This window comes from Cololabis saira, chromosome 12 (genome assembly GCF_033807715.1).
Source record: "Cololabis saira isolate AMF1-May2022 chromosome 12, fColSai1.1, whole genome shotgun sequence".
In the NCBI taxonomy this organism is placed as follows: domain Eukaryota; kingdom Metazoa; phylum Chordata; class Actinopteri; order Beloniformes; family Belonidae; genus Cololabis; species Cololabis saira.
The window spans coordinates 12,160,247-12,187,156 of record NC_084598.1 but is presented as its reverse complement, the minus strand read 5'-3'; the positions used below and the strand labels follow the sequence as shown (position 1 = coordinate 12,187,156).

Below are 26,910 nucleotides of genomic sequence, written 5' to 3'. Positions count from 1 at the left end.
CATCGCGTTCCCAACATTGTAAATGGTTTCTTTCTGTTTGTGATTGCATAAGAAAGCTGTTTGTTAATGCGTCCTGCTGGTGTTGACGTCTCAGGCTCAGTTCTCAGTTGCTTGAAAGGTGTGTTGAGGTGTTCAGCTGTAGACAAGCTGCTCTGCGTTTCAAGAGGTGAGACGTTTGCCCTTTAAAGCAAGATGGAGGACTTCATTTCAGCTGAAAATATCAAGTTGAATTTTAATTGAAGGAATATTTGCTAGCTTAAAGAAGTGTCATTCAGCCAGTGTTGTCAGCAAAAACCAGCTGAAAGTAACTTTTGAACACAGAGTCCCCGCTGTGTCTTCTGACAACTCTGAATCGCTAACGGTGCTGTGTCAAACATCAGCAACAATTAAAAATATTTCTCGGAGCAAGAATCCTCACAAAGGCTATGGAGAAACTCAAGAGAGTAACGAGAGTGTGACTAAGAGGCTGAATGAGTGATCCCGGATGGAGGCCACTTCTGCACTTACGGGGTTGAGCAAAAAATGGCTGTTTCCTCTGTGCTGCTTTTAAAGCAACACCGAAGGCATCAGGAAGTCCAATTAAAACTAATTGCGTTTCTTCTTCCAATCATCTGTTATGCCCGTAAGTGTTGATGTTGCACTTCTGTTTGACTCCCAAGTTGACACAGATATTCAATGCTCTTTTTTTCTTTAAATCATGAAGCTAAATGCCTCTCGGCATGACATCATGGCATCAAAAATATGTTAAAATAGGGCTAATATCATTTTAGAAATTAGTGTAAACATGTTGGTCAACCCCAAAAAGCTGTATAACAAATCCAGTATTACAGTACCTCTGAATTTTTAAATGTGATGGAATGAGAGCAAATATTTGGGTGTTAATGCCATTCCCTGCCTGGTAGTTTTCTTTTTTTTAAATAATTGCATAACCTGCCAAAAAAATGAATGTGAAGATGTGCGGCTGACTCATGTCTTTGGAGACCCATGAACTCACAGTGGAGGACACGGCCCTCTGCGGCGGACGCCGGAACCAGACTTGGCTTGAACTTGATGGGAAACGACTGGTCGCGTTCACCTCAAGTACATGGGCTAAAACCAGCTGAAACTGGCAGTATTAAAGAGGCTTTTGCATTCAGGGTTTATTCCCAGAGTCATTTCAGAGCTCCTGCTTTGGCAAGTCTAAACTTTCAGGCTGCATTTTACCACAACACTACCATAAATGGTGATGATTCTGCAGTAAGTAGGATTCAGAAGTTGCTCAGCTGCTACGTTTTATAACAGATTACTAAATTCAGGGGGTAGAACTGCGTTATGTAAGAGTGGCAAAGGGTTTTAGAGCTCTTGATACAGGAATACAAAGGTTTAGCTATATATGTTGATGCAGATGGTCTTTGTGTTGAGAACCGTTAATGAGAGGAAGGCAGCTGGAAGGGTCTTCTCTGTGGACCCTTGACAAAAGGGTGGGTTATTAAACAACCATACGGTCCCTGCTCCAGTAAAAATAAAAATGACTGGTTATGTGGAGATGTATAATAAATCCATTTCTTCATGAACAAAAAGGTTCAAATGAATCATTTTAAGACGTGAAGAGCAAATATCAATTAAGAGTGGTAGCCTATGTGGCATTTCCTGCAAATGAGTATATTTTTATAATAATACGGTTAAATTATATTCTTATTTTGCTTGAATTTAAAGTTAACTTGATATGTAAGAATAGAGCAATACTACTTATAACTGGAATGATTAAAGGTGCGGAGGACGACTCCCCCGGTCCACTGTGTGTCTTAGCTCAGTTTTTTGTGTGTTGAGAAATACAAATTTGTGTAAAACAGTTTTGAAAAAGCACTTCAAAATGCTTTACAAGTTTACCTTGATGAAATATCGCCAGGACAAGGAAGTGTACACAAAGCATCACTTTCTGTAGCGATCTCACATTTATGTTTAGTACTAGAAAACATTAAAATGTTTACGTTACTGGTCTTTAATGTCATTTACTGCAAGAATGAACAACCCCAAACATCCAGGTTCAGTCCCCATGGAAACCTCAGTGGAAAAAAGTGTTAAAGTGAACAAAAACCACAGGACCACAAAGACTTTGTCAAAGTTATTATTGTAGAATACTTTGATGGTTTTTTTTTCTTTCATACAGACAAAAGGTGTTGGACTTAATTCCCATTAAATTCTCTTAGATTTCCATACAGATTAAGTCTACAGTATACAGGTGTGTTCTTTCTCATATATAGATATTTATTCGCTTAAATAACAGGCAGGTAACTCTTTAATATATTCAATAGTCTTTATGTTTTAGGTTTTTTCTTTTTAACTTTTTTTTGGTCTTTTATTTATTTTTTTCGTTTCAGCACAGTTAAGACTGCATTTTCTGTCTGCAGAACAGCACTGCGTTGTGCAAGAAAGGGGATTCCACACACACAATATTTACAACAGTATGTATAATGAATAATGCAACGCCTCCACTCTGTCCCCTTGTAACATGGCAGTTAATACTGGTCGCAGATCCAAAAGAGCAGCCTAAACAATGCAATGATGCACTGCACTCCTGCGGTCTCTAGCTCTGCATTGCCCTCCGCTTCCCCCCTCCTGGGTCCAGTCGTGTAGATCACCACAAAGTACCTTTTGTCTCTTCTGTTTTTCTATTTACAGAATGGTGTCCCTGGTCTTAAAAGACTGATTATCTCCAAACCTCTGTGCACGTCAGAGGCTGTTCAGTAGACAGAAAACACAGTCCTCAGAGTATGCTCAGGAGAATGTGCAACTGTCTTTTTCCATCAGTAGGAGCACCAATGGAGAAAATAAATAATAATAATAATAATATACAAGTGCTTCCATTTTGTTGTTCCTCTCTTTACAAAAAGCAATAGGAATAAAAGAAATAAACAATAAAAAAAAGGTGTAATAGGAACATAGTACCTGTAAATCAAAGATGCACATGTGCACATTTGGGCGATCTGTACAGTTGCGGTGCAGTTGTACAATTTATAATTTTGATAAAACACATTCTTTTTTTTTTTTTCCTTCTTTTTTTTTCACATTGTGTTTTGCCTTCTGTGAAACTGTCCCACAACATCATGATGCGACGTGGCTGAATGGATGGACAGAGATGGCTGGAACTGGACCGTCAAATTTACACCGCCGCCAAAGATCCCCGTCGATGTGCGCACGTTCAGTTTACAGCAGAGAGCGGCGGCGAGGCCGCGCTCAGCTGCTGCAATAGGACAGGTTAGACTGGAACAGGATGTGTGCGTGTCCGTGTATGAGAGGGAGAGAGCAGATGTGGAGAGATAATAGCACACAGAAGTGACAGTAGCCTAAATGATTACCAACACAGAAAGAGTGACATTAATGATACCAAATGCATGCTTCAAAACAGACGGACCAATACAGTGTCACCACCTGCTGCTCCGACAGGTCAGGTGGGAGCGGTGACGATGGTGACGATGAGCATCCAAGGAGACAGAGTTCTGTACAGGTGAGGGTGTTCTCAGAGAGCCCTGCGCACGGCCTGAGTCACGACTAGCAGGACATGGACAGACGTGAACCTTCCCGTGTTTCCACATGTTCACGTCGCCTCCGAGGCTGAGAGCAGGTGTTGTGATGGCAGTCTGTTGCATATTGTCTGCCCTTGTCTCTTTCTGGCAAAGGGACCAGTTCAAGGGGAGTCAACGGAACCAGGAAGGACGGGGGAGGAGGAGAGGGAGGAAGGAAGCGAGGGAGTGGGGTTTGGGAGCTTTGCATTGCTTAGTGATGTCTTAGTGAGGCAACAAGTCAGTGGTTCAGACACACTTAGTGCAACGTGGATACAGGGGGGCAGGTGACGTCACAGCCGGGCTGGAATGTGATGCAGGTGTTTGGAATGTATGTACCATGGAATGTTGCGGTTCAGGGATGGGGGGGTTGCCACGGAAACCGTTACCGGGCTGTAGAATGCTGCATAGCAACACTCTGCAGAGCAGGACCATTCGCTTCCCTCGGAAAAGTCCCACCAGGACCTGGATTAAGGGGCCAGTTTACTTGGCAAGGGAAGCCACGGGAAAGAGTTGGCATGTTCTTTCCAATCATGCAACCTTTCAGGAAGCGCCTTTAAAGTTCATTAAAGTCTGCGTGGAATGTAATTTGACCAAAGAACGTCTGCACTGCTGTGTACTTGTTGAGTTTACCACAGTCCTAACAGGTGATTAATAACAGTTGATGACATCTTTCAGTCAGCAGCAAATCCTAAATTTGTTTCCAATATTGATGACGGTGAATGGTGGGCAGAGCCTGAACAGGCCACTGGGCGTGGAAATCATGTAGTGTGCAGTAGTGATGTAGTGATGTAATCATGTAGTGATGTAGTGATGTAATCATGTAGTGATGTAGTGATGTAATCATGTATTGATGTAGTGATGAAGTGATGTAGCAATGTAATCATGTAGTGATGTAATCATGTTGTGTGCAGTAGTGATGTAGTGATGTAGTAGATGTAGTGATGTAGTGATGAAGTGATGAAGTGACATAATCATGTAGTGATGTAGTGATGTAATCATGTAATGATGTAGTGATGTAATCATGTAATCATGTAGTGTGCAATAGTGATGTAGTAGATGTAGTGATGCAGTGATAAAGTATGCAGTAATAGATGTAGTGATGTAGTGATGAAGTGTGCAGTAGTGATGTAGTGATGTACCGGTAGTCTACAGCCACTTTCTACAGACGCTTTCCTTCCTAGTTCATTTACTGCCTGCCCAGAAATAACTAAAAACATTAACACTAACTCTCCTTTTGAAGAGGGCATAAGATTTGTCTAAACCCAACACATTTACACATTTTGTTCTTCCTTTTTTGAAAATAAATATAATTTGTCATAAATTTTGCTCCATCGTAGCAGTACAAATGTTTAAATAGCCCACATGGTGGTGATAAATCACGTTAATCACATGCTTGTACCCAACGACACTGAATTCATGCGACTTTTTTAATATATATAAATTCCTGTAACTTGAGTTCAGGGGCAGGACGACAGCCCAAACATACCTAATTGTTCTGGTGCCCCACTGTCCCTTACTTTATTTACTCTTCTCTTGCCTTTACCGGGGTCCACAAACCTGGTAGCATTCCCCAGACTGGACACGTTTACCTCACCTCTCATCAATGAAATGGATACACTTAGAACATTTAATGAACAATCATTTGCATCTCATTTATAGCCGGGTTTTTGCTTATGGATTCATAAAAAAAACAACTAACGTCACATCGTCGTTAAATACCTGTTTGAGGACCATAAGATCCAAATAAGATTGGTAACTAGTGTGGATAGTACATGATAGTGTGGATGAATGATTCCTGAACGAATCATTCATTTTAAAGATAGAATAGATTTGATGACTGTGATCTGAACCTGCACAAACATCTGAAATAAATTGATTAATTTACTGAAAAGAATTGATTGAAAATTATGTCAAACACTCATTATAATATGGGGCATCCTTTTTTTTTTTCTAAACTGGACTGATGATACTTGCTGCAGGTGCCATGCTGCACACTGAAAGTTGACATAAAAGCACAAAATGGCTTCCTGCAGCCGTCCCCTGTCGAAACAGCCCTGGATCTAGTTTACACGTGTGTAAAACACAGCAAGGAGGAATGATTTACCAATGAGATGGTTTTGTAAGGATTACCTCAAGTTTATGTGTTGTGTTAGTTAATGAGCTTTATAGGCGCTGGAGGCCACTTTGGAGATAGCCAGGTTAGCTTTGGGAAGACCTATAACCTTGTATTTATCAGAATGGGAAGGAAGTAGTGGTCCTCTCATCCAACTTTCAGGAAGAAATACATACAAGCCAATTTTATACATTGATGGTTCTTTTGAGGTATGACAATCAACAGCTTGATATCATGATGATGGGGGGACGCTGAAGGACATGACACAGGAGCTCTCATTGGTTGTACCTCAAAGGCCTGAGCAAGCCTCGGGTGTAGAGGTAAAACTGAACACTGACCGTAGACTCGGGCCGGATGTGCTTGAGCAAGTGGCTGACATGGTGATTTTATGTCCCCTCTGTGAATAACGACTGGTCTGAACGTCCAGCGGGTCGAATTAAACCGCCTCCTCATCCACAGGGAGACTGGTCACGTGGCGGAGACGACCCAATGGCACATGAGCAGGAGTGAAGTGAGCGCACGTTAGTCTTAAAGGGCCATCGCCTGTGCGTTGCGTGTTTGATGGCATTTAAAGGGTTGATGCTTCACCACTTTTCAGCTTTTTTTCCCCCGAAAAGAAAAAAACAACTCGTTTTTCTCACACGATTGACGACAAAAAGGCAGGAAGGGGATGAGACACAGCGGGCAAAAGAGGAACATCAAGAGAGAAGACGATGGGACAACGGAAAGGAGGCTGGAGGAGGCGCGCCAGGTGATGCTGTACGTGACTGCGACACGGCAGGAGGTTGTAAATGTCACAGCAGTATTACAGAGTACAGGTCACGTGGGGCTGAGGTGGCGTTCAGGGACTGCAGAACAAAAACGCTGATGAACATGAAGACTTCAGTGTTGCTGCTTCTCAAAGGTTGAAATCATATATACATATACTGCACACATATGAGACAGCCCCCTCATTGTTTAGCTGTTTTTTCTTTCTTTTTTTTGCAGCCATTCTATTAACTAGTAGGTTTAAATGAACAATTTCTTTGAAATTTGTTTTGTTACTTTTTTTCCAGAAGAGACAAGACAATACACACACACACACACACACACACACACACACACTGAAAGAGAAAGAGAAGGATGAAAAAAGAAATAAAACTATGTGAAATGAAGAAACAAATGAGCACCATTATGTTAAGAAATAGATATATCAAAGATGGAAATGGCTGAAGTCTAGTTAAAGCTTTGACAAAGCGCTTCTCTTATAACGCAAGCAAAGAAGTGACGTTAAAGTGGCTGGAGCCACGCAGGTGGCTGCGGCGGCGGCGGCAGGTACTGTAGGTAGATGATGACAACACTAATTATGAGTGCTATTAGAAACAGAGTGAGTCCGGCCCCTGCTCTCTGCCGAGGCATTGAGGGGTTTGTGGGGTTTCTGGGTGTCCGTCCTGCCCTCCCTCCCCCATCCCAACCTTTGCTCGGGGCAACGCAGCGAGAGCGAGACTTGTGTGAAGAGGTGAGCATGAGGCTGGGCGGGTTTGGACGGGGTGGGTGGTTTTCCTCGGGGAGGGCAACAGACCGGGTCAGGTTGGGTGAGGGTGGGGAAGCGGAGGCAGGGAGTCAGATGGAGAGGGCTGGAAACAGGGCACAGGACAAAAGGGAGCTAAAGTTGCCATGTTCGCAGGGAGCTGCGAGCAAAAGTCTCCGACTATCGTCCACTCCCTTGTGTGCCTCCCTCGTCTTTTACTCCCTCTGGCGAGCTCGTTGTGAGGGAGACCGGATGAAAATGTCATTGTGTGTCCTCAGCCCTTTCTTGCACTCACCCCTTCCTTCTCTTTCCCCAAACTCCATCCCCCCTTCCCCTGGACCCACGTTCAAGTTATAATGAGGTCTCCACGCAGAAGAGGTGGGCCGGGTGAAGGGTGGGAGCTTTCACAGACCTGTCCCTGCCATGGTGGTTGTGGTGGTGTTTGTGATGGGGACCCTGGTGGCCGGAGGGACCCTTGTAGACGCTGTTTTTGTTGCTGCGGGACATCGTGGAGCTGCTGCTGCTGCTGCTGCTACTGCTGCTATTATTGTTGTTGTTTCGGTTGCAGGGGGTCACTGGGAGGCTGTACTGGCGATAGGGGCGGGTGGGGCGGGTGCGGACCGGGGGCTGGGTGGGAGGAGGCGGAGGCTTACGGAGGGCTGGGTGAAGGTGCTGGTATCTGCTGAGCTCTGATTCGTCGTCCACGTCCGTGTCATCGATCAGCGGGATGTTGTGGATGAGGTCGTTGATGAGGAACTCCGGGTGGGCCATGAAGTTGTGGATGGAGTTGCGGGATTCTGGTTTCTCTCGGCCGTCGTACAGCGAGCTACGGAATGCTTTCACCACTCGCATCTGGGGAGAGGAAGGAAGATGAAGGGAGAGACCACAAGAAAGACAAAAAACAGGAGAAAGTCAGATATAAGAAAGCAGAAAGGGAGAAAAGGGAAACCCAGAGAGAGACAGACTCGTGTCCTCCAGAAGACAGAGTGAGAGACTCACAGATGGACACAGGGCCAGGTGGCTGTGGCTTCATCGCTTCTCGTACTCGGACTGTTTTCGCAAAGTAAAGATTTGGACTTGAGTCGTTGAATCTCGCTCGCTGGCCAAAAAACGAACTGGGCAGCGCTGAGTCCTAAGTATCTTTGGAACACGAGGAACGGTTTTGACTGTTAAATTATTTGCTTTTTTGCTGAGAGTTAAGTTAGCGATTAAATATTAAACTAGAGCCAGGAGACCTATAATGGCATAAATGCTGGAGGCACACTTCAACATTGTTATTCGTCTTGTCCATAATTATGCAGCATCTTACAAAAGTGCTCAGGATTCTGGTCACAACAATAGACAACCTAAAAAACATGCACTTCAGCTGGTTTCACTTACGACAGCGATTCTCCTGACCCTCACCAACAACCCATGAGACAAGAGCGGGTTTAAAGTGCATCAGGGATAATAATCTCTTGTTACAGACTATGAAGGTTCAGCTTAGTTACTGATTCAATGTTAAATCATTAAAGTTTTATAAAGTCCATAACTTTGATTCCCTGGCTTATCCTCAAATTTGACTCAGAGTATTTTAGATTAAGGCAGATTTAGGCTTTTTAGATGGCTATTTACCCGTAACATTAATTCTTTCTCGGGATTTTGCAGACGCTTGCAAAAAAGGTGGCATTCAGAGATAAACTCATCTAATACACATCGAAACTAAACTAGGGCAGTTTGTTGAGTTCAATACCTCTTTCCTAATACATTTACAAACTTAATGTCACACATTTAACTAACAAAATACGATTATGTCATACCTGTTGGCAAGACAAAACTTAAAGTCAATGATATATTAATCAATTTATAAATGTTTTGAGTGTACGAGACTCCAAGGTGTTAAAACACTCCCTGTGAGTGGCTCTTAGAGTCAGATCAGATGTTCTTCAGTATTTCTTTAAAGCGTCCTATTTTACTTTGTTCATAATTTTTATGATATCACAAACTCTCAGCATGAAAGCAAATAAGCAGGTTTCATAAAAAATAGACCAATGATCTAGATGGAAAAAGAGAAGATTCTTTTGAATAAAAAATTAGCAGGTAAAAGCACATGCAAAGACAGGACCATTTGGATAAATTATTTTAACAAAAAGTCTCATTTAGACCCAGACCTGGCATGTGTTTTTGGATTATAAAAAAATGTCCTCCATGTTTTTCTCTCAAACGGGAACTTATCGCGTAGACGGCCCGTGACTTCACTTGAGGACACTATTCACTGCCATGAAAAACTCAAAAGACACCTTCTATATTGAGCCTAAACCGCGCAAAAATGCAGAGTGAAAAACTAAGTACACACCGTCGTTCATCAGCGTTTAGCAGAAACGAGAACCACAATATCTCCTATCACATTGTGGTGGAGTAAATCTGTCTTCTTTTTAACTTTGCTTCAGTTCAATAGGATTAAAGGGCTTTAATTGGGCCCTTGAAAGATCAATTATTTTCTCTTTCAGCCACTTCTTGTACATTGCATGTGTTGTTGGGATCATGGTCCTCTTTAGATGAACCAGTTTAACCCAAGCTTTAGTTATCAGACAGATGGTGGACAGGTCATGATCGACTCGATGACGGAGCGGGGAAAGGGGCCAGGAGGCCAGGAGGCCAGGAGGCCAGAAAACCAGCCTGGATCCTTACACATCTACCACTGTGACAGCATGTAAGACTAAAGTGGACCAGTTCATCATCAGCGCACAAGTCCATTTTCATCGTTTTGTGCTGTATTTTATTTTTTTATTTTCAAAAGGAAAGCGGCTTTCTTCTGAAAACTCTTCCAACCGAGTTATACGTGTGAATTCTGGCTGGAATTGTACATTCTTGCAGCGTAAGCGTTACCATCAGAGTGCGAAATACGGGGGGGTTCGGACGCCCCCGATTAACCCTTGAGCCCCCCTGAAGGACTCAAAAGCCAAATTTAGGGGGGGGGGGTCTCAATGTGGTCAAAAAATAAATAAATGAGGCTATATAATATAATATGATAATTTGATTGTCACTAATGGTCAATTAAATATGTTTAAGAGATTGCCATATCAAATATTCACAATTCAAAACTTTTATTAGTTTAACACAAGTCCTGCACCTTTATGTATGCAAATTAGCCATGTGCGCCAGCACAGCGCAATGACTAGGCCGGCTGGTTGAGATGCCACAATAACATGGCTAAGCGGAAGCTAACTCAGAGTGTGTCACTTGCACACTTTGGGTTCACATCAAAAAAGGTGTCAGTGTCAGCCAGAGATGAGGAGAGAGACGATGTCACAACAGGGTCCCGTTCCTCTCCCACCCTCTGGTGAAGAAAGTGAAGTCGAGGCCGAGTGCTCCGGGGCAGATGCTACTGCACCCCCGCTGCTAGCAGTGACTTGCTTTAACTTAAGGTAAGAGGCCAGCCTGCTTAATATGGCCTGAACCCACCTGAGAGATAATGTTTTTTTTAATTATTGTTATTATTATTTTGCGTTATAGCCTGTTATGAGTGTGATTTGTGAATGTGTAAGCTGCGTGAACCCATCTGTTGAGAGCCATCATGTTTTTTATTTTTTTATTTTGCGTGATCACCTGTTATGAGTGGAATTTGTGAATGTGTTCACACAGCTGTGTTAAAACATTATTTCCTGGATGGTTACATAACGTTAAATAATCAGTCATAATTGTGCAGGCTGAGGATCTGTTTAAGTGCACTGATTGCACGTCTCCGATAGTGGCATTTGTTGTTATTACTGTTATTTGAATGCACAATTAATTTTCATTGTATCTTTTTTTTTATTGATCTAAAAAAATACATTAGCCTATTTTATTTGTTTATTCGTTTCTGCAATGTACTGGTCTTGCGACAGTACCTATACCTGGCATTTATTCATTAAGTGTACTGTGCACCAGTGTGGTACCAATTAATGTCTTTTATTTATTTTAATTATCAGATTTCATTTGTAAATAACATTCTGCATCGTAATGCACAATTTTGCCTCCTGTTTGTAAAACGATGTGCATCTAAAAGGGTTAAAAGTGTGCTTGTATTTCTCATAGGCTATAGTAGGCTGATTGTATTGGTTTATTGTATAGGGCCACACTGTTTAAAAAACAAAAAACAAAAAAAAAAACGTGTTAGGGACCCCCCCGAATATGGATGGGTATTTCGCACACTGGTTACCATGCTACCTGAGGCCAGGTTGCTGGAGCTGGCCCTCCCACAACCTACTTACCCTTTTAACACCACGGAAGAAGTAGGGGTGTACTTAGTTTTTCACATCTTGATTCATTTTATTACTTATGTCCTGATGTAAAACTGGTGTGCTTTTTTGTTTACGCGAATGTTTATTGCCTTGGCAACACAGATATTTACCGTCGACATCCACCTGATCCTGTGTGTTTTCCACAGACAGAAAAAATGAAAGAAAAAAAAAGTTTCTGGATGAATTGATCGGTGATAGCTTTTGTCAGTTCTCACACACCAAACACCAAGACAGTAACACTCAGTAGCCACCATCACAAACCACACAGAAGCTGCATACACACGTGGCAAATGTGTGCGTGGGGGTTGGTCAAACAGTTCACGTGGGGAACATTCGAATCACACACTGAATCACGTGCATGCGCACACAGATGACGGTGGTTGTTAGGCACAAACGGAGAAGAAGCAGGAATGGTGAGTGTTTTAGTTTCATGTAAACAAGAGATTCATAAGAACCTAAAGCAGTGACCACACACACACATCATCAACACACAGACGAGCATGCTGCAGCGGTGGCTGACGGAGCAGCTGAAGACGTCTTCCTGTTCTGCAGCTTGGAGTGTGACGTCTGCATGCATCAGAGAGTTGTGCTGTTGTTAAGAATAGCTGCTTCATCCACACAAAAACACGTCGAGAGCCAAACAGTGAGTCAGTCCATCACTCAGCTCCTCTATGCACGCACACACATACTCTACACACACACACACACACACACACACACACACACACACACACACACACACACACACACACACACACACACACACACACACACATGCATATGTGAAAAGTGTACTGCAGTCATGCAGTGGTGAGAGAAATTGAGTGAAATGATGATGCTGATGATGAAATTGCTGTAGGATATAATAAAAAAAAAAATCTTGCAGAACAGAAGAGTCACAGCACAGAGAATCAGCAGGTCAGAACAATCTGTGATTGGTTAGATCACCAGGAACAGCAGGTGACTGGTTCAAAGTTCAGCGCGAAGCCTGGGCATCAGCCCTGCCACATACAGAGAGGCAGCCAGTTCATGCTGAGTCAGATTCTCGTCACGTACGCGTTCTTTCTCTCCCTCTCTTTCACACACACACATACAAATGAGCTCTATGAGTGTATGTCAAGGTGCATTATGCAGTGTCTGGTGTGTGCGTGCATTAACACAATCGTTTGCCATTGCAGCTGGTCCATGCACCCCTCCCTCAAACCCAAACAGAGGAAAAGAAGCTGCATGAGCTCAAAAGAAAAAGAAACAGTTCAATGCAGATATACTGACAGGCACACGCAGGCAGAGCCCTACATAGAGACAGTTTGGCCAAATGAAGAAGCTCTATGTCGACCGCAACACCGACTGGAGTCCAGACTATGGTCATGAGAGGCGGATGGGCAGACAGCTGAGTGGAGATCAGTGCTGCAGTTGGTCAAACTCGGGGACGTCTCTATATATGACTCTGGCTCATGAGACAAACTGAGAGACAGACAGGCGAACAGTCAGACTGACGTACAGACAGACAGACGGTCAAGCAGTAGGTTCAGTGCTTATCTGTTTTTCCAAAGAGCCTGTCAGACAGCAGAAAAACACCTCATGCAGACTGAGAAGGCTTCAGAACGTTACTTTCTCACTTCGTCAGTGCTCGGTTTGTTTTCATTTTGTCTTGATGGAGAAAGTAAACTTTCGAGTATATGATGCCCACAGTGCGACCAGAGGGGTCTGGAGGTCAGGGCACTGCTGTGTTACGCGTTTCCCTCACACACCTCCTTTCTTTCTCCCTCTCTCCCTGTCGGCTCTTTCAGCAGCGCTTAATGGAAAAACGATGATGGTTAAAAGTTTGAGGTGGAAACAGGTGCTGCAAGATAGAGAGGCTGCCGCTGGGTGCAAAACGACTGCTGATGAGAAGAACTGCAACATAAACACAGGGAGAAGCTGTGAGGTAGATGGCTGGTTAATGACTCTAGGTTCCCTCAGCGTCACCCAGATCCAAGGACTGCCCACCGTATGATGAGACGACTAAGCTGTCGTCCGTAGCAACACCTTCTTCAATTCAAAGCATGTTCTCTTCACGTCTCAGTCCCCTCCCATTCACAGGGAGAAAAAATTTATGTAAAGTATAAGACCTCTGTTTTCATTTCAAAAAAAGAAAAGAAATGGATGGATGGATTTGAGATTACACTTAAACATCCTTTTTTCCATCACCCTTCTAAGCGCAGCCAACGACTCGATGTAACTGATTAAAAAGTCTCGAGTGAAAACAAACTGGAGCCACGGAAAAGATCTAAAGATCCAGAGGGATTAGGAGAAGCCAGCAGCACTCGGGTGGACTGCAGCGCGAAACACAGTCTGCTGGTTTCATCATTCTCACATCTCTTTTAATGTTTCCTCCACATATCTTTGATTCTCTCCCTACTCAGTGGTAAAAGTGACAGAGGTGATGATATTTCAACATCCGAGTTTCAAAAAACAAAAAGACGGAGTGTTCTTAAAGAATGTAAAGGTGTGCCACCCTTTTACATTTACACACAGCTGAATTGAATTAAATCTTGAATCAAGCACGTCATTTAGATCCAGCTACCATGATTAGATAAGTGCATTTTGCTTTGTGGCTGAAAGGTTGATGGAAATCGTCAAATCTGAGGAAAAATTACATAAATGCAAAGAGACCTTACATGTACACTGAGAAATTAGATCTTAACGCGAATGAGCAAGATAAATGATGCAGATACATCATTTTGGACTGGATTACTGACCCTAATCTATGCCCTACGTTATGTTTCTTCACTTTCAACATAACACCTCTGGTCTGAGTTCTGGTTCTGGTTGCACTTTGGGTTTAAAATGGCAGATCTGTTGGAGTCCACTGGAGTTTATCAATCATTATTCTGACACTGACACACAGCTGTAGCAAGTCTTCAAACACATGTTGCGTGTTTGAAAAATCTTTTTAAATTGTTTTGCCTAGTTTGGATAAGATGAATAGAAATGGACTGAGGCATGAGTTTAGTGCCTTGTTACATTACGGCACAGAAACAAATTTAAGTTTTCACCAAGAATTAACCAATAGATGCAGTTATATAACAAAAACTAAAGCAATATTTGTCAATGACTATAAAAAAAACTGCAAAATTATCTTTCAAAAATGACGGCAAGGGCTGCCCAGAGCATCTTTAATTGTACTAGATTATTTTCTATGTTTGCAAACACTCCAGTCATCTTTTTTTCTTTTCCTCAAAGACGTCTGCAACGAACTGTGGCAAGGCAGGCTGCTGGCATGCGAAGCACGTCTGAGATGTCTGGGAGGTCATTGTCCACGGTTTCACCGAGGTGCACTCTCAAAGCTTGAGGATGACTCACGCAACTTTTTATGGGTTATGCAAGGTAATAGCTCTCGAGCTGCACCAGGCAAAGCACCGGGATTTATTCTTCTTTTCCTTCCAGAGCTAAAATAAGCTAGGGTAATCGAATTTGGCCAAAGAATAACCAACGACACGAGTATACGGATTACATAACAACCAGTGTCAGGGGGATAACGAAACATTTCATGAGCAAAGATAAATAACTTCAGCACTGGACGGCACACAGGCACCTAAACTCAGCAACCGATAATAGAGCCTTTCTTCTTTCATAAGTACAAGAAGACAGTAGAATTAATGACATGCAGATAGTCCATGTCTGCTAATGCTCCACGACCTTGAACTTATGGATGTGTTGCTGTAAATGTCTATGGCAACATTTTTAGAGAGAATTTGTATCTGTGGTTACGTCAACGAGTGCGATCGTCTGGTTCTTTCTGCGGTCATGAACAACCACATAACTCTGATTTTACATGTCCCATCCAGAAAACACTCAGGTGACGTAGAAGTCAAAAGCTGAGTGAGGGATGTGTGATAATTATTAGAATATTTATCACTTGTTCACTGGTACGCCCTTGTGGAAGTGCATCTACTATTTGAATGAACGAGAAACGAACTCAAAAACGTGTTGTAGAATTTAGAAAAGGTTAAAAAGACGTTACGTGCATTTAGCATTTAGATATATATGATCAATATCTGCGGCAACAACCTGCTTGTTTGCACTCCCGCTAGTGAACTAGCAGAACTGTTGACAGGATACCCTTGATGACAAGTGGCAGGTTTTTTTCCTGTGTTCATCATCATGACATCTTAGTATTTGCTTATGAGATGAAGAATAAGCTTTACTTTCACCGGATCATCTCAGTGACGTGTGATCTGTAACCTATTTTATATGCGACATGAAGGGAGAAACAAAAAGGGAAGCTAGAACAATTTTCCCCCTTGGCGAGAATCTTTCATTGAAGTTAATGGACACAAACTTTGAGCTCAGTGTCCTTTCTTTCTTTTGTAGATCCACGGTAATCATCGTGTGTCAGAGTTATTTACCACAGAGAGCTGGTAAGAGGGCAACAGCATTGATCAATGATGTGGTTTTAACTGAGGTAACAGTACAGCACTGTCGATTTCATTGACACTACTTCTGTTGTGGATTATCTCTGTAGCCTGAGACCAACTGGGCACAAGCCGAGTCAAGCCCTCTTCAGATCTTTCTCCTATCTGTTTAATCCTGAGCCAGATCCAACTAATAGTCGACCGACTGAGTTTCCTGACGCGACTCACCTCTACAAGAGCTCAGCTTTCCCTGAGTGGACCCTCTTCCCAGCACTTTCCCGAGATCCTGAGGAACTTTAACCACTAACACATCAATGCTTACCTTTTACCAACACCACTGTCAACACTCATCAGACTATTTTCCTGTAATCCTGTCACAAGCTCAGTACACAACCACATGCACATTATCAAACGCTTCAATCCAAAATTTAATTTCAAAGGGTCAAATTTACCTTCAGTCAACAGTTCTAAGAAGATCACGCCAAAACAAATATGAAATAAGCTGACAATGAATACACAGACGCTCTCTCCAAAAAAGGCCGGAGCAGACTCTTTCTGCTGAGGAGACTACGGTCTTTTGGACCAGGGAGCAGGACTAAGGACCATGATTCTGTGGTGGCCTCGGCCATCTTTTACGGTGGTTTGCTGGTGCAGCAGCAGCATTTCGTCTGCAGACTGAGAAGAAGACTGGTGAGGTTGATCAGGAAGGCCAGCTCAGTTCTGGGGACGCCCCTGGACTCCCTGGAGGCAGGAGAAAGGAGGATGGAAACCAACCTATCATCCTCGCTGGAAAATGACTCCCACCCTCGGTGTGACGCAGTGCCATCCCAGAGCAGCGCCTTCAGTGACAGACCAAGTGTCTGAAGGAACATTATCGAAGGGTTTTTCTTCCTGCTGCGGTCAGACTTTACAATCAGAGCTGCTCCCAGGGAACCATTGATGACTTCAGTCCTGAATATTTAACTGTGCAATACAAAATCCCCCACAGTGCAATAGTTAGTAAATAAGAATAACGGTTTAAATTAACCTCAGAGCCGTTTGCTGCCTTAAAACTGTCTATATTGAAGCTTGATTAGCAAATATCTCCACAACAAATGCTACTTCAATTAGTCTCAGCTTATTCTTGTGTTTAATGTATATCAACTTTCTAAGACCCGAACCGTCATTAACTATCAACATAATGCTGCTGTTGCTGGCGTAATGTTGGCACGCTGAGACAAGCACCAACCTGAGCCTGTAAGTCTGGACAGCACCGGCGCAAGTGAACAAGACATCAGGGAACACTGAACACAGTGCTTGTTGGAGTACGCTCTCTAGCGGTTCTGGTCTCCTTATGAGGTTTGTTGGGGATAAGAGAGGCAGATGACATCATGACACTAAGTATAATCAAGTCTGTTATTGATTTCTGTTTACAAATGAGGGTTGAATCTAACAAGCATGACGGTGTCGCCTGTTCTGCCTTCTAACAACCAGAAATGATGTGGCGGTGAGCCCGCATCACATCACACGCACGATTAGTGCCCGTTCCTTCACGTTCCCCTCCGTGTTTTGCTTGTTTTCCTAAATCCATCTGGTTTCTCATCAGGGACGAAATCACAAGACGATGACTGACAAATGTGCAACAGTCCAGATTTGAGCATAACAAGCTCCTCAAATCCCCGTACAAGAACTGAAACAGCAAGCGCTGGCAGCTGCAGGATCTGCATTACAGCTCCACACTTTTGTCTGTGCATCCCTCCTTCCACTCCCTTCATTAGCTCATCTTTCTGATCAGGCAGTCAATGTTGCAGTTCTGGGCAATGACCAAATAAATTTCATGGCAAACTATAATATTGTAAAGTGATGGAGTGAAAGATGTTTTTTTCTCCTCAGACATAAACCCCAGGTAACTCCTTGTGACTGTGCGGGATGACAACAGGAATGAGGCGTCAGCGGCAGCGCCGACTTGGGCCTCTCTGTTTCTACACCTACAGGTGATGAGGAAGGTGTTCGGGGAGTCAGTGAGGAGTGGAATGAGGGGAGGATGTGACGAAAGGGAGCAGGAAAGATAAGGATAAGCAACTGAGAAGGCAGATGAAGACGATCAAATGAAGAGACAGCACGACCGCAAACATGCATGCACACACTTATACACAGGCATACGAGCACGGGTGCACGCGTACGCACGCGCACCCCCCAGCGATAACGCGCACAAGTCAAACAACGGCTCTCGGAGATGTCAGCAAATGCACGTACGTGCCCACGCTTTCAAACAGACGCACACGCAGAACTGACACACAAAGAAACCAAAGAGAAAACATGATGGATGGGAGCGACCCTACTAAGGACATGTCAGGGCGACGAAAAAGGGATGAGGTAAAGGAGAAAGTAAGATTTAAAAAAAAGGAAGAGAAAAACACAAAAAATGAAGAGAAACTTACTAAAGAAATCTTATCAGTATGCTACACAAGAGCCTGTATTTAGATCTAGTAAAATCTAAATAGCTCTACAAAACAACAGCTCTACGTATGAAGAACAAGTAGAACACATTTGAAGGAATATTTCTGCAAACAGGGAACCTGTGTTATTTCATAAATAAAGAATAGAAAGGAGAGAGCTGTGATAGACAGAGAGAGAGAGAGTGAGAAAGAGAGAGAGAAAGAGAAGTAAAATAGCAGGTTGGGACAGAGAGAGATATCGGAGCTTTTTGAAGACATCGGGGGGGCCAAACTTGTGACGTTGGAGCTGGAAATACTGTTACATAAATAACCAGTTGACAACAATTTGCAGCACTGAACAAAAGTGAGAGTTGCAGAGGAAGGAGATAGAAAGCAAGAGTCACAGTGAGGGAAGCGTCTCCTAACAGCACTCTTGGAAACAGCAGTGAATTATGGGGCTTTTATACTCGAAGGTTTACAGTTTAGAGACTTGCAGAAGCCATATGAAAGCCATTTGGGGATGAGTATGAGTTCTATGGCAGTGAAATATAATCATAACATTTTCTACATTATGGTCACATAAATGTTACACCAATCCTATACTGTCTTGTTTGTTTAGTTGTTTTTTAAGAGAGAAAGAAATGGCACCACTCTTTAAGATTAGAGGTGTTTACAGCTGGGGCCAACCACAGGAACCACGCTTGACCTCGTTCACAGACAGGAAATAACTTGTGGTGCAGGAGGAGCTGCCATTTACTCCCTGAGCTTCAGGACATCCTCGCCTTGTTGGCGAAATTGCGTGATAAACGCCGTCTTTTTTCCTCCTTTAAAGTTTGCACTCTTTCTAAAACTAGCACTTCTGTGGGGACGCCTGATACAGAGAGAGAACGGCGAGCTGCCTCCTGCACCGACCAACACTCAACATCAAGAACAGACTCTGGCCTGAGACCAGGACTGGACTGGGACCAGACCAGATCAGACCAGAACCGCACAGCCGCTCGGGACTGGGTGCTGTTTCAAAGGGAGAATAAGAAGAAAAAAACGGAGGAGACATTGCACACAAACGAGCAGCGAGCGAGCCGGAAGGGGACACAACCATAGAGTAAAAATACTTCAGTCCACGTGCCGTGCAGCAGCGTGTGTGTGTATGTACGTGTGTCTATGGCTGTGTGTGAGTGAGAGAGAAAGTGGCTGCGAGTGTGTGCAAGTACGTGTTTGTGTATGTATGCAAGGTGTGTACATGCTTTCGGCGGACTCACTCCCAGGAGCTGGGCTGGTATTGGCTGTTGCGGTGGAGAGAGCTACGTGAGAGGGGGTAGAGATAGTGTTTACGTCGTGGAGCTGACTGAGCACGGAGGAGCGCCTTCTCACTGCTCCCTGAAAGGAGCCGCTTCGCTTGAAAGTGCTCACTACCTCCATCTGCAGGACAGAGACAAAACAGCAGCACTCAGTGAGAGCAGGGAAGGTTGGTCTGAGTGGGTGGCCAAGTGTGTGTGTGCGTGGGGGGGGGGGCTTAACAGCAGATCACCCTCTGCTCACAGGTGAAATGAAAGATTATTGTTATTTTTTAAATAAAAAAAATGCATCAGTGCATGATGAATGCCATAGCAGTCATGGCAGTGTGTACGATGCTGCGTGTTTGTGTGTGTGCTCGCGTGTGTATTGGGTGTTTGTACACTCAGACCAAACCCTCTTGATGAAAAATGGACCACAATTGGCAAAGACAGGCACTTAAGCAGAGAGTCGGGCCTGGCTCTCTCAGAAGCTCATGTTGGTGCGGTTTTAGTGTCCATTCTCATATAAATTAATCTCATAAAGTGCTCCAAAGACCTGCATGCTAAGCCTTAGCCTCTACACAAAGAGTATACACTCAAATACATGAGCACCACAGGTGAAATCTTCACACTCACACACACACACGCACACATATTTATAGTATCCTCTCAGGGTTTGGGCAGAACAGAAATGTTAGCTGTATTGGGAAGGAAAAAAAAAGACTTGAATCATTATATTTGGCATAATTCAGAAAAACAGCACAGACAGTATGAGACGGGCCGACTTTTGAAGAGTTGAGAACAAATGACATTCTGAGCTTTTAAGCTTATCTAACATTGTAAGCAAGGGTTAATAATACATCTTTAAGACGTTATTTATCTCTTTACAAAATACTGCATGAGAAGGCCATGGTACCAGCAGTTTATTTGGTATACTTCAACAACAAATCTGCCCCTTAATAATTAGCATTATTAAGCTCTTGGTGGAAACTTGAGGTGCTCAAGTCCAGATATCCAAGCTCTTTGTAGCACATTAGAGCTTTTGAACAGTCCCCGTTTTTCTGTAATTCACATCAAATAAACTGCACGTGTGTCATGACCGTGAGATGCCTGGTTCTCTTGTGAGGGAGTTTTGGTTAGAGTTGGAAATGAAAGTCTGGCCAAACAGTACCTGCGTCTGGATACGGTTGAGGCCTCTGAACCAGAGGATCTGTCCGCGGCGCAGCTCTCTTTCAGCGCAGTCAATCTCCTCCTCGTCCTCTGCTATATCTTCTCCTTCCTCCTCCCCAGGCTCCAAGCCAAGCCCCGCCTCCTTTAGACACGGCAGCCGCTCCGTTGGCACGGTGGCGATCAACTGGAAGCCACGTTTGATATTAGTATGCTGAGCCACAACTTGCTGAACATTATAGATTCAGATCAAATCAGATTATTTATTTCCCCTGTCAATTTCAGAACAGATCAAAAGACAGTGAGAATACATCCCTGAGCCTCACGTCCTGTAAAAGCAAGCCGGCCAACCTGCACATGCTCAGTGGAGTTTGCTTACCTGCCCCCAGAGCAGCTCTCCCACTCCCACGAACAGACACCACAGCCACTGCTCCACGTTGAGAGGGGCACAGCTGAAGGGCTTCCCGCCCCACTGCACGATCACGATCTGCAGCAGGGACACAAGCACGCTATTACCCTCACACATACAAATACACGGTAGAGTGAGACGCAGCCACGGCACCGTCCAGCACAGCTGCAGCCAACACCGCTGGAGCTGCAGAGGGACAAAAGAACAGGCTACACCTTCGCTGTGGTGGAGTTTAAGGTGGGAAACGTCTCTCTACATCGTCACTGCAAATCCCTTTCTGTTTTTCTAAAAACCTGGTAGAGATCTTGCTCTCTGAGATCATTTGAACATCTTGAAAAGGGTAAAATTAGGATGATGTCAAGTGGCTTCCTCTAATCTTGACAGCCCATAGACGCCTACAGAGATGCATGTCCCAGTGGGGTGTACGACTTAAGTTATATAGCCCAGAACGTTGCTTATATTTCAGCTTTCTTATGTGGGAAGGGTAAATTATGAGAAGTGAACTGAAGTTGCAATGATTCTAAAAAGATTAAGAGCTGTTTGTTTTCAGTCTGCAACATGAGGCTCTCAGTAACACCGTCCTCCTAAACCGCAGCTCCACATGCCTCAGAGGATGCACCAACCAGAGGTGTCAAAAGTATTCACATTCATTACTCAGGTAGAAGTATAGATACTAGACTTTAAAAATCCTCCTGTAAAAGTTGAAGTATCAACTCAAGTTTTTTACTCAAGTAAAAGTATAAAAGTACTGGTTTCAAAACTACTTAAAGTATAAAAGTAAAAGTAATGTAAGGGGGAAAAAAGCTATTAAAGACAAAAGCCATTGAAAATGAATGCATCTTAGTATAATGCAAATATATTAAAGAACCATATATGTGTACTATTGAGCATTAACATGTGTTTCAGAGAGCTGAAGATATGATGACTAGTTGCCTAAAAGTATTGTAATGGTGCAAAAAGTCAAACTTCAGAGGCATGTTATCATTTATCCTAACCTTTATTGGAATGTACATCCAAGTTTAGTTGCAGGAATCTGAGGGAACGGATGTAAGAACAAAACTGGACAAGAACATCTGAAACAACCACAACCAAATTCACTCTATCCGGATGGAGCAATTTAACTGGATAGTTTTTTTTTAAAGGCCGAAATGAAATAGAGTAACAAGGCTGTTTTTAAAATGTAAGGAGTAAAAAGTACAGATAATTGCGTGAAAATGTAAGGAGTAAAAGTAAAAAGTCGTCTGAAAAATAATTACTCCAGTGAAGTATAGATAACCAAAATTTCTACTTAAGTAAGGTAACGAAGTATTTGTACTTCGTTACTTGACACCTCTGCAGGGGTGATAGTAAAAAAAAATCCTGAGCCTGAACTTTTTTTCCCTGGGAGGTAAGCGAGCCCCTAAGCCACGATATATGCCCCGATCAACACAATTGTCATTTTTTGTCCTCTTAAAGTGTAAGTCTGGTGTAAATTGACCCATGGTCCTGTTGTTCAAGCTCACCACATGCAGCCCATAGAAAACAGAATGAAACACATTTATTTTGGTGATTTCAGTTAACAGCCTGGAGCCTGGTGACGCGAGGCTAGAATCAATCTGATTGGCCAAAACCCAAGACCACCCCCTACACTATTACCGATTGGCTTAAGTATGGCTACTGGTGTGGTTTTGAGTGAAAACGTCTCTCAGATCTACGCGAACGTAGTGCTGGGCGGTATGACCAAAAATGTATATCACGGTATTTTTCAAAATGATATCGGTTTCACGGTATATCACTTTTTTTTTTCATGCACAACTGGGTGTTAACCACAATTTCTAATGATTTGGAAAGGAATTGCTGCAGTGAATTGGCTTAGAATGGCCTATTTTACTGTCATGAGGAGGAAATATTGTAGAAAAACATTAATGTCCACACTAGTATAAATACAGGTTTGCATGGCCTCACAAAATGATGCCGTTTACAATGAGGTGGCAGCACTTATGATTCTAATGTAGGGCTGAACGATTTTTGAAAATAATCTAATTGCGATTCTTTTCCTCAATATTACGATTGCAATTTAATATGTGATTATTTTTTTTCAAGGTCCTGTTCTCATGTATTTTTCAACTACACAAGCAATAAATCAGTCTGTTTCAAGTAGATTTTCACTTGAAATAAGTAGAAAAATCTGCCAGTGGAACAAGATTTTTAGCTTGTAATAAGAAGATAAATCTTGTCCCACTGGCAGATTTTCCTACTTATTTCAAGTGAAAATCTACTTGAAACAGGTGAAAATGGTCAAATAAGTTATTTTTCTGGTGATGACTCTAAATGTTGAAATAGTAAAACCACATTCATGGATGAAATGACATAAGGGATGGAAAGGAGGGATGACAGTTTTACAGGGGGGATGATTTGGACCGTTTTTATTTCAGGGGGGGTGATTTGGACCGTTTTTATTTCAGGGGGGATGATTTGGACCGTTTTTATTTCAGGGGGGATGATTTGAACCGTTTTTATTTCAGGGGGGATGATTTGGACCGTTTTTATTTCAGGGGGGGATGATTTGGACCGTTTTTATTTCAGGGGGGGATGATTTGGACCGTTTTTATTTCAGGGGGGGATGATTTGGACCGTTTTTATTTCAGGGGGGGATGATTTGGACCGTTTTTATTTCAGGGGGGGGGGTGCCATCACATCACCCCTTATCCCCCCTCAACTCGAGTACTGCTCACAGGGAACTCAGAACTTCTTCATAAATAAGTCAAAAATCCCAGAGAGAAAAAAAACACCAGCAAGCTAACAAACAAACCAATAAAGCTCTGAGTTAACAAAACGTACCAGCAATGTACAACTCGCAGCCCCGCTGTTTTAACCTCTCATCCTCATCAGCTGACGGGCTACAGGTGTGGTTTAAGGCTGATTTATGGTTCTGCGTTACACCAACGCAGGCCTTACGCCGTGGGTTACGCGAAATACGGCGTACCCTACGGCGAAAGCTCCGCGTCGATTTAACGCGGAACTATAAATCAGGCTTCACAGCGCCCGCCTCGTACTCCTTGCCGCGCGCAGCTCCTCGCCGACTCCGCGCTCATATATTTAATACATTTATAAAGCCCATATATTTATAAAGCCTCACTTGGCCGAGCCCTAACGCTGATGCCATGGTAGATTTAGGTTACACGCGGACACGCGGCACTGTTGACTTTTCCCTGCCGGCTCTGCTCACTGGCTAAACAGTCCCCTCACAAACAGGGTCCAGTGGCGCTACGTTCCGCCGCGCCGCGCGGCGCTCCCAACGTTGTGTACATACTCACCGGTATTACGGTATATAAAAAATGTGACGCCGGAGCGCTATCACCCCTGCCTCTGGCACCAACGTGTTCAAAAGTAGCACCATCATTTACACATGCTGCAAGGGTTAGTGGTGCTGCCATCACCTTGACATCGGTAATAAATCTTACTGCAGGATTGATACAGTTCTACCTGTCTGTAGGTGAGAGGGATGCATCCTCCTTATGTACTGTTTGCTATTATTTTACCCCGGTCTTCAGCTTTCTATACTCCTCTTTTCCAAAAACCATCTGAACTGTCTCTTCTTCGCTCTCACACTGCAAATCACTGCCACCCCTCCAGCTCTCTCCTCTCTCGTTTCTCCCCGGAGTAACATCAAGCTCTAAAGACCATTGAAATATATCCCCCTTCTCTCCCCATCCCTCACTCTGTCTTTGTTTGCATGCCTGTGTTTTCGTGTACCCACAGCTCCCTGCTCCACTGCCTCTCCTCTCCGTAAACCGAGGGTCAGTTCCCCTCCGCTTCCTTCTTTAAAGATGCGCCAACTGCAATTTTCTCGTCCACTTCCAGAGTAACAACATCAATCAGTGAAAGATAAAGGAAGCTGCTGGTTGTGTGCGCTGCTAGATTTACTCTTCTCAGCCTTTGCTGACTTCATAGCACTGAGCATGCTCAGTAATGTCCCTTTATTGGACTAAATTCACCTAAATTTGTCTTCCCAAACATTTTGGCTGTTCCCACTCCACAGCTTATCTTCTATCTTTAGGCATTCTTTACTCACAATGAATCACTTCCATATTGAAGATGAGAAAAAACAATTCAGAGGATGTCCCTAAATGACTTGGGAACGAGTTCGCTCGATGTCCTCTCCCTTTCCTTCTTTGCATTTCCTCTTGGTCTCCTACAGAGTGAAAATACCCCCAACCATTAAAATGCGTAAAAGGGGTAACTGACCTGCACGGCAAAGGTCCCCAGAACAATGGAGCAGAATATGGGATTGGCAAATATGCCGTCAAAGACGTTTCTCTCTCCGTGGATCTTGCGAGCATTGATCTCGTTGAAAAGTTGCATGAGGACAAAGGTGTTGAAGATGATGGTGTAGTGCTCAGAGGGAGGGGAGTGGAGTGGCGCATTGCGGCCGCTGTCGATGTTAAAGATGCGCTCGCCTGCAAAGTAAAGAACAGAAGAAAAAGAGGAGTCAATGAAAGCGATGAAAAGCTGCAGGACAACGCTTCGAAACAGCTGGTGGCTGGACAGCTCATCACACATAGCAAGACTCATCTTCACTGACAGTGCAACATTTATTATTTCTGGCAGAGCGTTACTGCTGCTGCTACTAAACTAATGAGAAAACCATCGCTTTGTGTGTTTCTGTTCGCCACAGACACACCAGTAGCATTGCTGTAGTTGCTACAGTGATGACGTACGTTACTTCTGTTTTTAAGCTGAATCGCTGAGTCATTGCTCGTCACTCTTCCATGGACCCTCAAAGCGACCATGCACACAACATGTCACATCTACTGCACATATACAGAGCAGACCCTCAATGCTTACTTCAAGTGGGCGCTATAATAAGAACATCCGCATATCCAAACACAAGTATGACCAGGCCAGTCGCTGTGGGGCAGCATCTAGTGAGTCAGACCCCTGCTGGGCTGCCTGAGAAATTGTGTCTTTATTAAGGCACTTTTTTCACTCTATTTCCTTCTTTATATATATATATATATATATATATATATATATATATATATATATATATATATATATATATATATATATATATATATATATATATATATATATATATATATCCAGAGCTCTTACAAGTGTACAAATCTGTATGTGTTAGAGCTTATTTATGGTAGTGCTGAGCTATCTCACCCTATGCAGAGTGAATCATTCTGCAGAATTCAAGCTGGGTGGTTCACAACAACCTATTTCAACATAAACAGGACAAAGTGCCAAAAACGTTAAATAATTGGTGCTTGTACCAACAACTGCTGAGATTTCCCCCCAGCACATAACTGACAACAGCAACAGCTGAACAAAAGATGATTTATTTTACTCTTTTTAGGAGCACACACTCTTACTGGCAGAGTCAGCATGTCTGTTCAAGGTCTTAGTTATTTTCCATTCCCAGCATGCAACTGCATAAAGCGAGCAAACTAATTTGTGATCTACTACAGTTGTGTTAAATTAGTTTTTCCTTCTTGTAGTCCCTGAACCACTGCTACACACTAACACAAGATGAATCACACAGACGATATCCCTAATTATTTTAATATTTTGATTCACTATATCAAAAACACATCTTTGTCCGGTGACTTTTATCTTTACCACAGCATACAATGTCTCATCATCGCTGCCAATAGGAGCCCACACCTTAAACTATTTCTCGGAGTAAACGTGCACAGGTGAAGCCCTGATGCAAAAGTGTCGCAGAAAAATGTTCACGCATTTAGTCTGTCTTTGTGAGGGCCAACTGGCCAACTCTCTCTCATACTGGAGACTTTGAATGGTTTTTATTCTGAGACAACCTTTAA

At 43.2% G+C, this 26,910-nt stretch overlaps 1 protein-coding gene across 4 annotated transcripts in view; it reads right to left on the bottom strand.

Moving 5' to 3' along the window:
- Positions 1 to 2,101: 2,101 nt before the first annotated feature.
- atp2b3b (ATPase plasma membrane Ca2+ transporting 3b) overlaps positions 2,102 to 26,910 on the bottom strand; it is a 58,483-nt gene continuing 33,674 nt past the window's right edge. For 2 of the 4 annotated variants that reach the window (XM_061735559.1, XM_061735560.1), the window contains 5 exons: positions 25,322 to 25,533; positions 21,065 to 21,172; positions 20,690 to 20,872; positions 19,504 to 19,663; positions 7,860 to 8,020 (listed from right to left, as the gene is read on the bottom strand). In XM_061735559.1, the coding sequence (XP_061591543.1) occupies positions 7,995 to 8,020; positions 19,504 to 19,663; positions 20,690 to 20,872; positions 21,065 to 21,172; positions 25,322 to 25,533 (689 nt within the window). In that variant the 3' untranslated portion in view covers positions 7,860 to 7,994. Of the gene's footprint in view, positions 8,021 to 19,503; positions 19,664 to 20,689; positions 20,873 to 21,064; positions 21,173 to 25,321; positions 25,534 to 26,910 lie in introns of all 4 variants that reach the window. The other 2 variants (XM_061735557.1, XM_061735558.1) reach the window with 1 other exon arrangement.